This window comes from Lepisosteus platostomus, chromosome 18, assembly GCF_059453375.1.
Source record: "Lepisosteus platostomus isolate fLepPlt1 chromosome 18, fLepPlt1.hap1, whole genome shotgun sequence".
Taxonomy (NCBI): Eukaryota; Metazoa; Chordata; class Actinopteri; order Semionotiformes; family Lepisosteidae; genus Lepisosteus; species Lepisosteus platostomus.
This window is the reverse complement of record NC_142628.1, coordinates 17,287,599-17,302,344: the sequence shown is the minus strand read 5'-3', so window position 1 is coordinate 17,302,344 and position 14,746 is coordinate 17,287,599. Positions and strand designations below refer to the sequence as shown.

Here is a 14,746-nt window from a genome sequence, read left to right as displayed (position 1 = left end):
TGTACAGTGTGTGTAGTATAGTGTGTACAGTGTGTGTGTGCAGTATAGTTTATACACAGGAGACAGACACAGAAACAGGGGGTTTGTGTGTAGTGTACTATGTGTACAGTGTGTGTGTGCAGTATAGTTTATACACAGGAGACAGACACAGGGAGAAACAGGGGGTTTGTGTGTAGTGTACTATGTGTACAGTGTGTGTAGTATAGTGTGTACAGTGTGTGTGTGCAGTATAGTTTATACACAGGAGACAGACACAGGGAGAAACAGGGGGTTTGTGTGTAGTGTACTATGTGTACAGTGTGTGTAGTATAGTGTGTACAGTGTGTGTGCAGTATAGTTTATACACAGGGAGACAGACACAGAAACAGGGGGTTTGTGTGTAGTGTACTATGTGTACAGTGTGTGTAGTATAGTGTGTACAGTGTGTTTGTGCAGTATAGTTTATACACAGGAGACAGACACAGGGAGAAACGGGGTTTGTGTGTAGTGTACTATGTGTACAGTGTGTGTAGTATAGTGTGTACAGTGTGTGTGTGCAGTATAGTTTATACACAGGAGACAGACACAGGGAGAAACAGGGGGTTTGTGTGTAGTGTACTATGTGTACAGTGTGTGTAGTATAGTGTGTACAGTGTGTGTGCAGTATAGTTTATACACAGGAGACAGACACAGAAACAGGGGGTTTGTGTGTAGTGTACTATGTGTACAGTGTGTGTAGTATAGTGTGTACAGTGTGTTTGTGCAGTATAGTTTATACACAGGAGACAGACACAGGGAGAAACAGGGGGTTTGTGTGTAGTGTACTATGTGTACAGTGTGTGTAGTATAGTGTGTACAGTGTGTGTGTGCAGTATAGTTTATACACAGGAGACAGACACAGGGAGAAACAGGGGGTTTGTGTGTAGTGTACTATGTGTACAGTGTGTGTAGTATAGTGTGTACAGTGTGTGTGTGCAGTATAGTTTATACACAGGAGACAGACACAGGGAGAAACAGGGGGTTTGTGTGTAGTGTACTATGTGTACAGTGTGTGTAGTATAGTGTGTACAGTGTGTGTGTGCAGTATAGTTTATACACAGGAGACAGACACAGGGAGAAACAGGGGGTTTGTGTGTAGTGTACTATGTGTACAGTGTGTGTAGTATAGTGTGTACAGTGTGTGTGTGCAGTATAGTTTATACACAGGAGACAGACACAGGGAGAAACAGGGGGTTTGTGTGTAGTGTACTATGTGTACAGTGTGTGTAGTATAGTGTGTACAGTGTGTGTGTGCAGTATAGTTTATACACAGGAGACAGACACAGGGAGAAACAGGGGGTTTGTGTGTAGTGTACTATGTGTACAGTGTGTGTAGTATAGTGTGTACAGTGTGTGTGTGCAGTATAGTTTATACACAGGAGACAGACACAGGGAGAAACAGGGGGTTTGTGTGTAGTGTACTATGTGTACAGTGTGTGTAGTATAGTGTGTACAGTGTGTGTGCAGTATAGTTTATACACAGGAGACAGACACAGAAACAGGGGGTTTGTGTGTAGTGTACTATGTGTACAGTGTGTGTAGTATAGTGTGTACAGTGTGTGTGCAGTATAGTTTATACACAGGGAGACAGACACAGGGAGAAACAGGGGGTTTGTGTGTAGTGTACTATGTGTACAGTGTGTGTAGTATAGTGTGTACAGTGTGTGTGCAGTATAGTTTATACACAGGGAGACAGACACAGGGAGAAACAGGGGGTTTGTGTGTAGTGTACTATGTGTACAGTGTGTGTAGTATAGTGTGTACAGTGTGTGTGCAGTATAGTTTATACACAGGAGACAGACACAGGGAGAAACAGGGGGTTTGTGTGTAGTGTACTATGTGTACAGTGTGTGTAGTATAGTGTGTACAGTGTGTGTGCAGTATAGTTTATACACAGGAGACAGACACAGGGAGAAACAGGGGGTTTGTTCTCCTTAAAAGGGAAGAAGCAGAGAACAGCAGCCTGACAGCCAGGGTGGGAAATGTCAGAGAGAGAGAGAGAGGAACACAGGCAGCAGGGCAAGAGCAGAGCTTTCTGGGGGTACAGGGGGAGTGTATCAGTACAGGGGAAGAGTGTTGTACTGGGGGAGAGTGGGGTACAGGGGGAGTGTATCAGTACAGGGGAAGAGTGTTGTACTGGGGGAGAGTGGGGTACAGGGGGAGTGTATCAGTACAGGGGAAGAGTGTTGTACTGGGGGAGAGTGGGGTACAGGGGGAGTGTATCAGTACAGGGGAAGAGTGTTGTACTGGGGGAGAGTGGGGTACAGGGGGAGTGTATCAGTACAGAGAGAGTGGGGGTACAGGGGGAGAGTGGGGGGTAGTGGGGAGTACAGGGGGGGTGTATCAGTACAGAAGGAGAGTGGGGGTACAGGGGGAGAGTGGGGAGTACAGGGGGAGTGTATCAGTACAGAGGGAGAGTGGGGGTACAGGGGGAGAGTGGGGGTACAGGGGGAGTGTATCAGTACAGAGGGAGAGTGGGGGTACAGGGGGAGAGTGGGGGGGAGTGGGGGTACAGGGGGAGTGTATCAGTACAGAGGGAGAGTGGGGGTACTGGGGGAGAGTGGGGGTACAGGGGGAGTGTATCAGTACAGAGGGAGAGTGGGGGTACAGGGGGAGTGTATCAGTACAGAGGGAGAGTGGGGGTACAGGGGGAGAGTGGGGGGGAGTGGGGGTACAGGGGGAGTGTATCAGTACAGAGGGAGAGTGGGGGTACAGGGGGAGAGTGGGGAGTACAGGGGGAGTGTATCAGTACAGAGGGAGAGTGGGGGTACTGGGGGGGTGTATCAGTACAGAGGGAGAGTGGGGGTACAGGGGGAGAGTGGGGAGTACAGGGGGAGTGTATCAGTACAGAGGGAGAGTGGGGGTACAGGGGGAGAGTGGGGGTACAGGGGGAGTGTATCAGTACAGAGGGAGAGTGGGGGTACAGGGGGAGTGTATCAGTACAGAGGGAGAGTGGGGGTACAGGGGGAGAGTGGGGGGGAGTGGGAGTACAGGGGGAGTGTATCAGTACAGAGGGAGAGTGGGGGTACAGGGGGAGAGTGGGGGTACAGGGGGAGTGTATCAGTACAGAGGGAGAGTGGGGGTACAGGGGGAGTGTATCAGTACAGAGGGAGAGTGGGGGGGAGTGGGGGTACAGGGGGGGTGTATCAGTACAGAGGGAGAGTGGGGGTACAGGGGGAGAGTGGGGGGGAGTGGGGGTACAGGGGGAGTGTATCAGTACAGAGGGAGAGTGGGGGTACAGGGGGAGTGTATCAGTACAGAGGGAGAGTGGGGGTACAGGGGGAGAGTGGGGGTACAGGGGGAGTGTATCAGTACAGAGGGAGAGTGGGGGTACTGGGGGGGTGTATCAGTACAGAGGGAGAGTGGGGGTACAGGGGGAGAGTGGGGAGTACAGGGGGAGTGTATCAGTACAGAGGGAGAGTGGGGGTACAGGGGGAGAGTGGGGAGTACAGGGGGGGTGTATCAGTACAGAGGGAGAGTGGGGGTACAGGGGGAGTGTATCAGTACAGAGGGAGAGTGGGGGTACAGGGGGAGAGTGGGGAGTACAGGGGGAGTGTATCAGTACAGAGGGAGAGTGGGGGTACAGGGGGAGAGTGGGGAGTACAGGGGGAGTGTATCAGTACAGAGGGAGAGTGGGGGTACAGGGGGAGAGTGGGGGTACAGGGGGAGTGTATCAGTACAGAGGGAGAGTGGGGGTACAGGGGGAGAGTGGGGGTACAGGGGGAGTGTATCAGTACAGAGGGAGAGTGGGGGTACAGGGGGAGTGTATCAGTACAGAGGGAGAGTGGGGGGGAGTGGGGGTACAGGGGGGGTGTATCAGTACAGAGGGAGAGTGGGGGTACAGGGGTAGAGTGGGGGGGAGTGGGGGTACAGGGGGAGTGTATCAGTACAGAGGGAGAGTGGGGGTACAGGGGGGGTGTATCAGTACAGAGGGAGAGTGGGGGTACAGGGGGAGAGTGGGGGGGAGTGGGGGTACAGGGGGAGTGTATCAGTACAGAGGGAGAGTGGGGGTACAGGGGGAGTGTATCAGTACAGAGGGAGAGTGGGGGTACAGGGGGAGAGTGGGGGGGAGTGGGGGTACAGGGGGAGTGTATCAGTACAGAGGGAGAGTGGGGGTACAGGGGGAGTGTATCAGTACAGAGGGAGAGTGGGGGGGAGTGGGGGTACAGGGGGGGTGTATCAGTACAGAGGGAGAGTGGGGGTACAGGGGGAGAGTGGGGGGGAGTGGGGGTACAGGGGGAGTGTATCAGTACAGAGGGAGAGTGGGGGTACAGGGGGAGTGTATCAGTACAGAGGGAGAGTGGGGGTACAGGGGGAGTGTATCAGTACAGAGGGAGAGTGGGGGGGAGTGGGGGTACAGGGGGGGTGTATCAGTACAGAGGGAGAGTGGGGGTACAGGGGGAGAGTGGGGGGGAGTGGGGGTACAGGGGGAGTGTATCAGTACAGAGGGAGAGTGGGGAGTACAGGGGGGGTGTATCAGTACAGAGGGAGAGTGGGGGTACAGGGGGAGTGTATCAGTACAGAGGGAGAGTGGGGGTACAGGGGGAGAGTGGGGAGTACAGGGGGGGTGTATCAGTACAGAGGGAGAGTGGGGAGTACAGGGGGGGTGTATCAGTACAGAGGGAGAGTGGGGGTACAGGGGGGGTGTATCAGTACAGAGGGAGAGTGGGGGTACAGGGGGAGAGGGAGAATACAGAGCTATAGAGGGGTTCGCTGAGACAGATGGGGTGTCGGTTCAGGTTGGCTCTTCCTGCTCCATCACGTGTCCTCAGTGGTGATGTCACTGCGTGTTTATGCTGCAGCTGTGAGGTGCCTGCAGGCCGCCTTCCCTCTCGTCCCCTGGAGAGGAGCCGAGCCGAGCAGCCGGCAGCAGGTTCCCTGCCCACTCTCTTCGACATCAGTGACTGGGGAACAGGCCTATGCCATCACCATCCCAACAGGGTGTCCTCACCTTGGCAACCTTGCGTCCACTTATACACTGTCCTGATTGACAGCCAGGACCCTGAGTCACTAAAGCACTGTGAGACTGACAGAGTCACAGGCTGACCGACTGAGACACAGGCTGACAGAGACACAGGAGGGCTGACTGAGACACAGGCTGACTGACAGATACACAGACTGACAGAGACACAGGCTGACTGACAGATACACAGACTGACAGAGACACAGGCTGACTGACAGATACACATGCTGACAGAGACACAAGCTGACTGGGAGAGTCACAGGCTGACTGAGACACAAGCTGACTGGCAGAGTCACAGGCTGACTGGCAGAGTTACAGACTGACAGAAACACAGACTGACAGAAACACAGACTGACAGATACACAGACTGGCAGAGTCACAGGCTGACTGAGACACAAGCTGACTGACAGTCAGACACATGAAGAGAAGTTCAGAAGAGAATGTCATTTTGTGACATAAATACACAATAAAAGATTAACCAAGAGTCAATTCATTACAGTTTTATTTGCATTGTAAGAAAGTATCCAGGTAATGGATTAGCAGGTGCGCCTCTTTCCTGGGCGAAGAAGGAATATTTGTTTTTATTTCCAGGTCACCCTAGAGAAGAGACAGGAACATGAGCAGTGTTTGTACACCAAGCCTGCAGCAGGTCAGAGGAGGAGCAGTGCTGCCCCCTTGTGGCTGCAGTGTTAGAGAGCTCCCCTTGTGGCTGCAGTGTTAGAGAGCTCCCCCTTGTGGCTGCAGTGTTAGAGAGCTCCCCTTGTGGCTGCAGTGTTACTGTGCTCCCCTTGTGGCTGTGGTGTTAGAGAGCTCCCCTTGTGGCTGTGGTGTTAGAGAGCTCCCCTTGTGGCTGCAGTGTTACTGTGCTCCCCTTGTGGCTGCAGTGTTAGAGAGCTCCCCCTTGTGGCTGCAGTGTTACTGTGCTCCCCTTGTGGCTGCAGTGTTACAGCTCCCCTTGTGGCTGCAGTGTTAGAGAGCTCCCCTTGTGGCTGCAGTGTTACTGTGCTCCCCTTGTGGCTGCAGTGTTAGAGAGCTCCCCTTGTGGCTGCAGTGTTAGAGAGCTCCCCCTTGTGGCTGCAGTGTTACTGTGCTCCCCTTGTGGCTGCAGTGTTAGAGAGCTCCCCTTGTGGCTGCAGTGTTACTGTGCTCCCCTTGTGGCTGCAGTGTTACTGTGCTCCCCTTGTGGCTGCAGTGTTGGAGAGCTCCCCTTGTGGCTGCAGTGTTAGAGAGCTCCCCCTTGTGGCTGCAGTGTTACTGTGCTCCCCTTGTGGCTGCAGTGTTGGAGAGCTCCCCTTGTGGCTGCAGTGTTAGAGAGCTCCCCTTGTGGCTGCAGTGTTACTGTGCTCCCCTTGTGGCTGCAGTGTTGGAGAGCTCCCCTTGTGGCTGCAGTGTTACTGTGCTCCCCTTGTGGCTGCAGTGTTAGAGAGCTCCCCCTTGTGGCTGCAGTGTTACTGTGCTCCCCTTGTGGGTGCAGTGTTACTGTGCTCCCCTTGTGGCTGCAGTGTTAGAGAGCTCCCCTTGTGGCTGCAGTGTTAGAGAGCTCCCCTTGTGGCTGCAGTGTTACTGTGCTCCCCTTGTGGCTGCAGTGTTACTGTGCTCCCCTTGTGGGTGCAGTGTTACTGTGCTCCCCTTGTGGCTGCAGTGTTGGAGAGCTCCCCTTGTGGCTGCAGTGTTGGAGAGCTCCCCCTTGTGGCTGCAGTGTTGGAGAGCTCCCCTTGTGGCTGCAGTGTTGGAGAGCTCCCCTTGTGGCTGCAGTGTTGGAGAGCTCCCCTTGTGGCTGCAGTGTTAGAGAGCTCCCCTTGTGGCTGCAGTGTTACTGTGCTCCCCTTGTGGCTGCGGTGTGACAGCTCCCCTTGTGGCTGCAGTGTTACTGTGCTCCCCTTGTGGCTGCAGTGTTACTGTGCTCCCCTTGTGGCTGCAGTGTTAGAGAGCTCCCCTTGTGGCTGCAGTGTTAGAGAGCTCCCCTTGTGGCTGCAGTGTTACTGTGCTCCCCTTGTGGCTGCAGTGTTAGAGAGCTCCCCCTTGTGGCTGCAGTGTTACTGTGCTCCCCTTGTGGCTGCAGTGTTAGAGAGCTCCCCTTGTGGCTGCAGTGTTAGAGAGCTCCCCTTGTGGCTGCAGTGTTACTGTGCTCCCCTTGTGGCTGCAGTGTTAGAGAGCTCCCCTTGTGGCTGCAGTGTTAGAGAGCTCCCCCTTGTGGCTGCAGTGTTACTGTGCTCCCCTTGTGGCTGCAGTGTTAGAGAGCTCCCCTTGTGGCTGCAGTGTTAGAGAGCTCCCCTTGTGGCTGCGGTGTTACTGTGCTCCCCTTGTGGCTGCAGTGTTACTGTGCTCCCCTTGTGGCTGCAGTGTTACTGTGCTCCCCCTTGTGGCTGCAGTGTTAGAGAGCTCCCCTTGTGGCTGCGGTGTTACTGTGCTCCCCTTGTGGCTGCAGTGTTGGAGAGCTCCCCTTGTGGCCCAGGAGGTGGAGGGAGGCCAGGCTATATCTCACCGGCTCTGCTGGGGGTGCAGGGGTCCCCCAGTCCCTCTCTCTCCCAGTGTGATCCGGTCGTCCCGTGCTGTCAGGCCTGGACCTCTGGGTCTGTGGATCCCCCCCCGGACCCACCCCTCCCGGAACACCCCCACCGGGGCAGGATCAACGAACCTGCAACATGAGGACAGTGACACACACACTGACCCACACACACCCACACACTGCCCTGCACACACACAGACACTGCCCCGCACACACACAGACACTGCCCCGCACACACCCACACACTGCCCTGCACACACACAGACACTGCCCCGCACACACACAGACACTGACCCACACACACCCACACACTGCCCTGCACACACACAGACACTGCCCTGCACACACACAGACACTGCCCTGCACATAAACACACAGACTGCCCCGCCGTCACCGTTCCTCTCACACACACACACACACACACACACTGCCCTGCACACACACAGACACTGCCCTGCACACACACAGACACTCCCCTGCACATAAACACACAGACTGCCCCACCGTCACCAGTCCTCTCACACACACACACACTGACCTGATGTTGTAGTTTGTCAGGAAGTGCTCCAGACTCGGGGGGTCCAGGGGTTGGCTCAGGTACGGAGTGTTGTTGATGCTGAACCCTGATAACTCCTGAAATCAAACAGTTTCGGGGTCACAGACCTGCAGCTGCTCCACCAACTCATCATCACCCCCTGAGAGAGGCTGCAGCCCTCACCTTCCTGCTGGAGACTGTCCCTCCGGGCGCCGCCCGCTGCTGGCTCCGGGTTCGAGCCTCAGCACACTCGGGGACCTGGGAGCAGGAGAGCGCAGTCAGGCCGGAGGAGGCGAGGGGTGAGCGGGCGAGGGGCGAGGGTGTACTCACCCCAGCTCTGAGGGGAGCACTGATCTCTCTGCTGAACCCCGACTCTGTGACAGAACCCCGAGCCAGCCTGGGCCAACACTCACTGCCCTGAAAACACAGACACACCGTCGCTCAGATACGACACGCCTAGACAGACCGAAACACGAGACACACAGACACACCGAGAAACACACCGACACCCTAGAGACACACTGACACACACAGAGAGACACACCGACACACACAGAGAGACACACTGACACACACAGAGAGACACACTGACACCCTAGAGACACACTGACACACAGAGAAACACACTGACACACAGAGAGACACACCGACACACACAGACAGACACACCGACACACACAGAGAGACACACCGACACACACAGAGAGACACTGACACACAGAGAGACACACTGACACCCTAGAGACACACTGACACACAGAGAGACACACCGACACACACAGAGAGACACACTGACACACACAGAGAGACACACTGACACCCTAGAGACACACTGACACACAGAGAAACACACTGACACACAGAGAGACACACCGACACACACAGACAGACACACCGACACACACAGACAGACACACCGACACACACAGACAGACACACCGACACACACAGAGAGACACCGACACACACAGAGAGACACACCGACACACACAGAGAGACACACCGACACACACAGAGAGACACACTGACACACAGAGAGACACACTGACACCCTAGAGACACACTGACACACAGAGAGACACACCGACACACTGAGAGACACACTGACACACAGAGAGACACACCGACACACAGAGAGACACACTGACACACAGAGAGACACACCGACACATACAGAGAGACACACTGACACAAAGACACACTGACACCCTAGAGACACACTGACACCCTAGAGACACACCGACACACAGAGAGACACACCGACACACAGAGACGCACCGACACACCGAGAGAGACGCACCGACACACCGAGAGAGACGCACCGACACACCGAGAGAGACGCACCGACACACCGAGAGAGACACCGACACCCTAGAGACACACTGACACCCTAGAGACACACTGACACCCTAGAGACACACTGACACACAGAGAGACACACCGACACACACAGAGAGACACACTGACACACCGAGAGACACACTGACACACAGACACACCGACACACACAGAGAGACACACCGACACACACCGAGAGACACACTGACACCCTAGAGACACACTGACACAGAGAGACACACCGTCACAGAGAGACACACCGACACCGAGAGACACACTGACACACCGAGAGACACACTGACACACCGAGAGACACACCGAGAGACACACCGAGAGACACACCGAGAGACACCGACACACCGTCGTTCAGACAGACAGTTACCTGCAGAGTCTGGGACGGCAGGAAGTCTGTTTTCATGATGGTGTTTCTTGTCAGGTGACCTGAGTCATCAGGCTGGAGAGACCAGCATCACCCAGTCAGCACAGGGCAGTGCCAGAGAGAGACAGGCAGACAGTGAGAGAGTGATGAATAATAAGAAGAAACTTTATTTTTTTTTAGCGCCTTTAAAGGTGGCTTCTCAAAGTGCTGATAAGACAGGCAGGCTGTGACAATGAGACAGAGAGAGAGTGAGACAGTGAGAGAATGAGACATGCTGTGAGGGAGTGAGACAGGTAGACTGTGAGGGAGGGAGACGTTGAGAGAATGAGAGGCAGACAGTGAGAGAGTGAGACAGAATGAGACAGGCAGACTGTGAGAGAGTGAGACAGAATGAGACAGGCAGACTGTGAGGGAGTGAGACAGGTAGACTGAGAGAGTGAGACAGTGAGAGAATGAGACAGGTAGACTGAGAGAGTGAAACAGAATGAGACAGGCAGACTGTGAGGGAGTGAGACAGGTAGACTGTGAGGGAGTGAGACAGTGAGAGAATGAGACAGGCAGACTGTGCGAGAGAGAGACTGACCCCGCTGATACTGGGAGTGTTGCCTCTGGGGACAAAAGTGAATGGTTGGACCTCTGACCCCTGCGTGAACCCTGACCCCTGCTGTTGGCCAATAGTTCTGTGCTGCAGGTTCACTGAGGGAAACAATGGCAGCAAAGACACAAGAGCAGAGGCAATATCATCTCAGCACCCAGAGAGCAACCTCTACTCAGGACACCCCCCTGTACCAGGGTAGAAACAGGGTAAATACTGTGGCAGCGAGCTATCGGCATTTATCCCTAGCTAATAAAGCACAACAACGTCTCCCCTTCCTGTGGTGACTGAGAAGGGCAAACCCCCCCCCCATACTATCCACATTCTACAGAGGCTCCATCTTGACCAACTGCATCATTGTCTGGTTTGGGAATTGTAAGATCTCAGTCCACAAGTCCCTGCAACCAGTTGTCAATACAGCAGAAAACATCTCTGGAGCCTCCCTTCCCTCCAGTCAGGACATCTACTGTACCCCACACGCTGCACACACCAAGCCCCTGGGATCATGGACGATCCCTCCCACCCCTCCTGCAACCTCTTTGCCCTCCTACCATCTGGTAAAAGGTATCGCAGTACACGGCCCAGCTCCACCAGACTCTGTCACAGCTTTCTTCCACAGGCTGTCAGGCTCCTCAACACCCTGGTACCTACTGCACCTACTCCAAATCTGGAAAACCAGCTCTTTTTTGCCTAATGTCAGGCACACTGTCTGATGTATTCTTTGCACTTTATGTACCCTGTACCCTGTCAGAAATGTCCATGTCTATAGCATTGTCTTGTCAGTGTCTGTCTGTATTCGCACCGCAGACCAGGAGAACGATATCTCGCCCCTCTGTATACTTGTACATGGCTGGACTGACAAATAAACTTGAACTTGAACTTGAACTACCAAGGAGTCCTACAGGGTAAATACTGCAGCAGTGAGCCATCGGCATTTACTGCGGTGTCCTACAGGGTAAATACTGCGTCAGTCAGGTACGGTATCTGTGTTTACCGCGGTGTCCTACAGGGTAAATACTGCGTCAGTCAGGTACGGTATCTGTTTACCGCGGTGTCCTACAGGGTAAATACTGCGTCAGTCAGGTACGGTATCTGTGTTTACCGCGGTGTCCTACGGGGTAAATACTGCGTCAGACAGGTACGGTATCTGTGTTTACCGCGGTGTCCTACAGGGTAAATACTGCGTCAGTCAGGTACGGTATCTGTTTACCGCGGTGTCCTACGGGGTAAATACTGCGTCAGTCAGGTACGGTATCTGTGTTTACCGCGGTGTCCTACAGGGTAAATACTGCGTCAGTCAGGTACGGTATCTGTGTTTACCGCGGTGTCCTACAGGGTAAATGCTGCGTCAGTCAGGTACGGTATCTGTGTTTACCGCGGTGTCCTACAGGGTAAATACTGCGTCAGTGCAATATCAGTATCCTACCTGGACCTGCTGGGCCAGTGGCCAATGGGACAAAGTGGCCCTGATACTCTGACTGATGCAACATTTTGCCCTGCAGAGGTAGAGACAGAGGAGAGAGGAGAGAGGAGGGTTAATACAAAGGTTACAGCAGCACAGAACAACAATCACAGCTCATACTACCCTGCAATAGCAATAGAAAACACTCGCTGCTCCTCTCCACCCCCTCTCCTCCCTCCTGTCTCCCTCTCCCGCCTCTCCTTAGTCTCCCGCACTCTCACTCCTCCTCACTCCTCTCTCCACAGCTGTGTCCCGCAGGTATGCACTCTCCCTCTTCCCACGGATCTGGGGCAGGGGCTCCGAGCCGTCCGGGCGGCAGAGCGGCAGGAAGTGCCTGTGAGTCACCGACTGGAGGCTATCCAGCAGGGAGAGCCTGAGGAGAGAAAGAGGAACATCTCACTCTTCCAATACTGACTCACTCCAGATTCACACTGTACTCTTCCAATACAGACTCAATCCAGATTCACACTGTACTCTTCCAATACAGACTCACTCCAGATTCACATGTACTCTTTCAATACGGTCTCACTCCAGATTCACACTGGACACTTCCAATAAGACTCACTCCGGATTCACACCACACTCTTCCAATACAGACTCACTCCAGATTCACACCACACTCTTCCAATACAGACTCACTCCAGATTCACACCACACTCTTCCAATACAGACTCACTCCAGATTCACACCACACTTTTCCAATATAGACTCACTCCAGATTAACACTATACTCTTCCAATACAGACACACTCCAGATTTACACCACACTCTTACAATACAGCCTCACTCCAAATAAATTCTCCCCCTCTGACCTTTCCTCCTCCATCTCCACCTTCTTTCCTCCTCTCCCTCTCTCCCATCTCCCTGGTCTCCTCCTCTCCCTCTCTCCCGTCTCCCTGGTCTCCTCCTCTCCCTCTCTCCCGTCTCCCTGGTCTCCTCCTCTCCCTCTCTCCTGTCTCCTCCTCTCCCTCTCTCCCTCTCTCCCTGGTCTCCTCCTCTCCCATCTCCCTGGTCTCCTCCTCTCTCCCATCTATCCTGTCTCCTCCTCTCCCTCTCTCCTGTCTCCCCGGGCTTCTCCTCTCCCTCTCTCCCGTCTCCTCCTCTCTCCCGTCTCCCCGGTCTCCTCCTCTCCTCTCTCCAGTCTCCTTCTCTCCCTCTCTCCAGTCTCCTCCTCTCCCTCTCTCCCGTCTCTCTGGTCTGTTCCTCTCTCCCGTCTATCCTGTCTCCTCCTCTCCCTCTCTCCCATCTCCCCGGTCTCCTCCTCTCCCTCTCTCCCGTCTCCCCGGTCTCCTCCTCTCTCCCGTCTTCCCGGTCTCCTCCTCTCTCCCGTCTCCTGTCTATCCTGTCTCCTCCTCTCCCTCTCTCCTGTCTCCCCGGGCTCCTCCTCTCTCCCGTCTCCCCGGGCTCCTCCTCTCCCTCTCTCCTGTCTCCTCCTCTCTCCCGTTTCCCTGGTCTCCTCCTCTCTCCCGTCTCCCTGGGCTCCTCCTCTCCCTCTCTCTTGTCTCCCTGCATACCCCAGCGGGGGGTTGTCCGTGCGGTCCAGGCTGGGCTGGTAGTGCAGAACGGGGCGCAGGTTGGCGGCGTACCCTGTCCCAGAGTGACGCCCCGGTCTGGGGACAAACCGCCCGGTACCTAGAACAGAGCAGGGGGAGAACGGGAGAAAGAGAGAGGAGATGAGCTCCTCGATCCGTGAAAACGGCGTCGGCCTGCACTCCTCCCCCCTCGCGCAGTACCCCCACTCACCATAGGAGGCGCTGTAGGAGGTGCTGTAGAAGCTCAGGGGGTTCACATCCGCGCCCACGCTGGCCAGCACACGGGGGCAGGGCCGACCTACTGCAACTCGCGCCATCATCTGAGAGAGAGGAGGCACAGGAGAGCAGAGCGGGAGAGGAGAGGAGGAACGGGAGAGCAGGGGGACAGGAGAGGAGAGTGGGGACAGGAGATCAGGGACGGTAGAGGAGAGTGGGGACAGGAGAGGAGAGGATGGATGGGAGAGGAGAGCAGTGAGGTTCCCCGGGTTACAGCACCAAGGACACCGTAGGAGTATAGACAGCCTGGCTTAGAGGGCAGGATAGACAACGGATACACCCCCAGTGTGCCTCACTGACACGCTGGAGGAACTGAGTCTCTTTAGTCTGAAGGGAGTGTCCTTGCTGGAGGAACTGAGTCTCTTTAGTCTGAAGGGAGTGTCCTTCACTGAAAGGCCGGAGGAACTGAGTCTCTTTAGTCTGAAGGGAGTGTCCCACACTGACAGGCTGGAGGAACTGAGTCTCTTTAGTCTTGAATAGAGTGGACTGCAATGGGACCTGATGCACGTAAACCAGTGGGCATCTTTATGGTCAGCAGTCACACAAACCAAAGGTCTGGAAACTACAGGGACAGTAGGAGGCATTGCTGTACACTCAGGGGGGTGGGAGTGTGGAACTGGCCTCCCTGACACCTTATTGAACCCAGTACCCTGGGTCCTTTGGAGAAACATCTGTTCAGTTCCGTTTATATGTGCAGTGAAATGCTTATTTGCATGTACGCTCCAATACAAAGACATTAAGGAAACACTAAAACAAACACAGAACAGCAGCAGCAACCACAACAAAGTCCAATAACATACAACTTAAACACAACTCGGTCTGGATCCACTGTCCACTCGTGTGGATGAGATCAAAGAGCCACGAACACGCCGGTCTGAGCCCTGTCTGATGGTCCTGCTGGCTCCCTCTTGCTGGATATCGCCTCCGAAATCCTTACCTGTGTCCAACAGGATCTCTGCGGATGGAGCTGGGATCTGTCTCCCGGGCTGCGACCCAAACACGGCGTCTCTCGGCAACAGTATCCAGGGTGACTGAAGGGGAGAAGAGAGAAACGTCACAGACGCCTGGAAATGACGTAAGTGAGCTGCCTTGAGAATGTGAATTTCTTCTCGCGCACTCGCTGGTTTTCAAAGCGTAAT

At 54.6% G+C, this 14,746-nt stretch overlaps 1 protein-coding gene across 2 annotated transcripts; it reads right to left on the bottom strand.

The window, feature by feature from the left end:
• Positions 1–5,466: 5,466 nt before the first annotated feature.
• saxo4 (stabilizer of axonemal microtubules 4) lies at positions 5,467–14,632 on the bottom strand. Of its 2 annotated transcripts, XM_088611009.1 has the most exons (12): positions 14,545–14,632; positions 13,543–13,651; positions 13,314–13,431; positions 12,031–12,172; positions 11,764–11,833; positions 10,326–10,438; positions 9,746–9,817; positions 8,356–8,442; positions 8,209–8,283; positions 8,029–8,123; positions 7,467–7,619; positions 5,467–5,578 (listed from the first exon to the last, which is right to left on the bottom strand). In XM_088611009.1, exons 2-12 carry the CDS (start codon positions 13,649–13,651, stop codon positions 5,563–5,565), a joined length of 1,050 nt encoding a protein of 349 aa, XP_088467135.1. In that variant the 5' UTR covers positions 14,545–14,632; the 3' UTR covers positions 5,467–5,562. The 2 variants fall into 2 exon arrangements, with proteins under 2 accessions (XP_088467135.1, XP_088467134.1); XM_088611008.1 differs by having other exon boundaries at positions 8,209–8,442.
• Between the last annotated feature and the right edge of the window lie 114 nt (positions 14,633–14,746).

Excerpts from the sequence above, each read along its gene's own strand:
- saxo4 (XM_088611008.1), bottom strand. The coding sequence starts at position 13,651 with ATGATGGCGCGAGTTGCAGTAGGTCGGCCCTGCCCCCGTGTGCTGGCC. Across the intron at positions 11,834-12,030 it reads ACACAGCTGTGGAGAGAGGA|GGCAAAATGTTGCATCAGTC; the intron begins GTGAGGAGGAGT and ends CTACCTCTGCAG. Across the intron at positions 7,620-8,028 it reads CTGACAAACTACAACATCAG|GTTCGTTGATCCTGCCCCGG; the intron begins GTCAGTGTGTGT and ends CTCATGTTGCAG.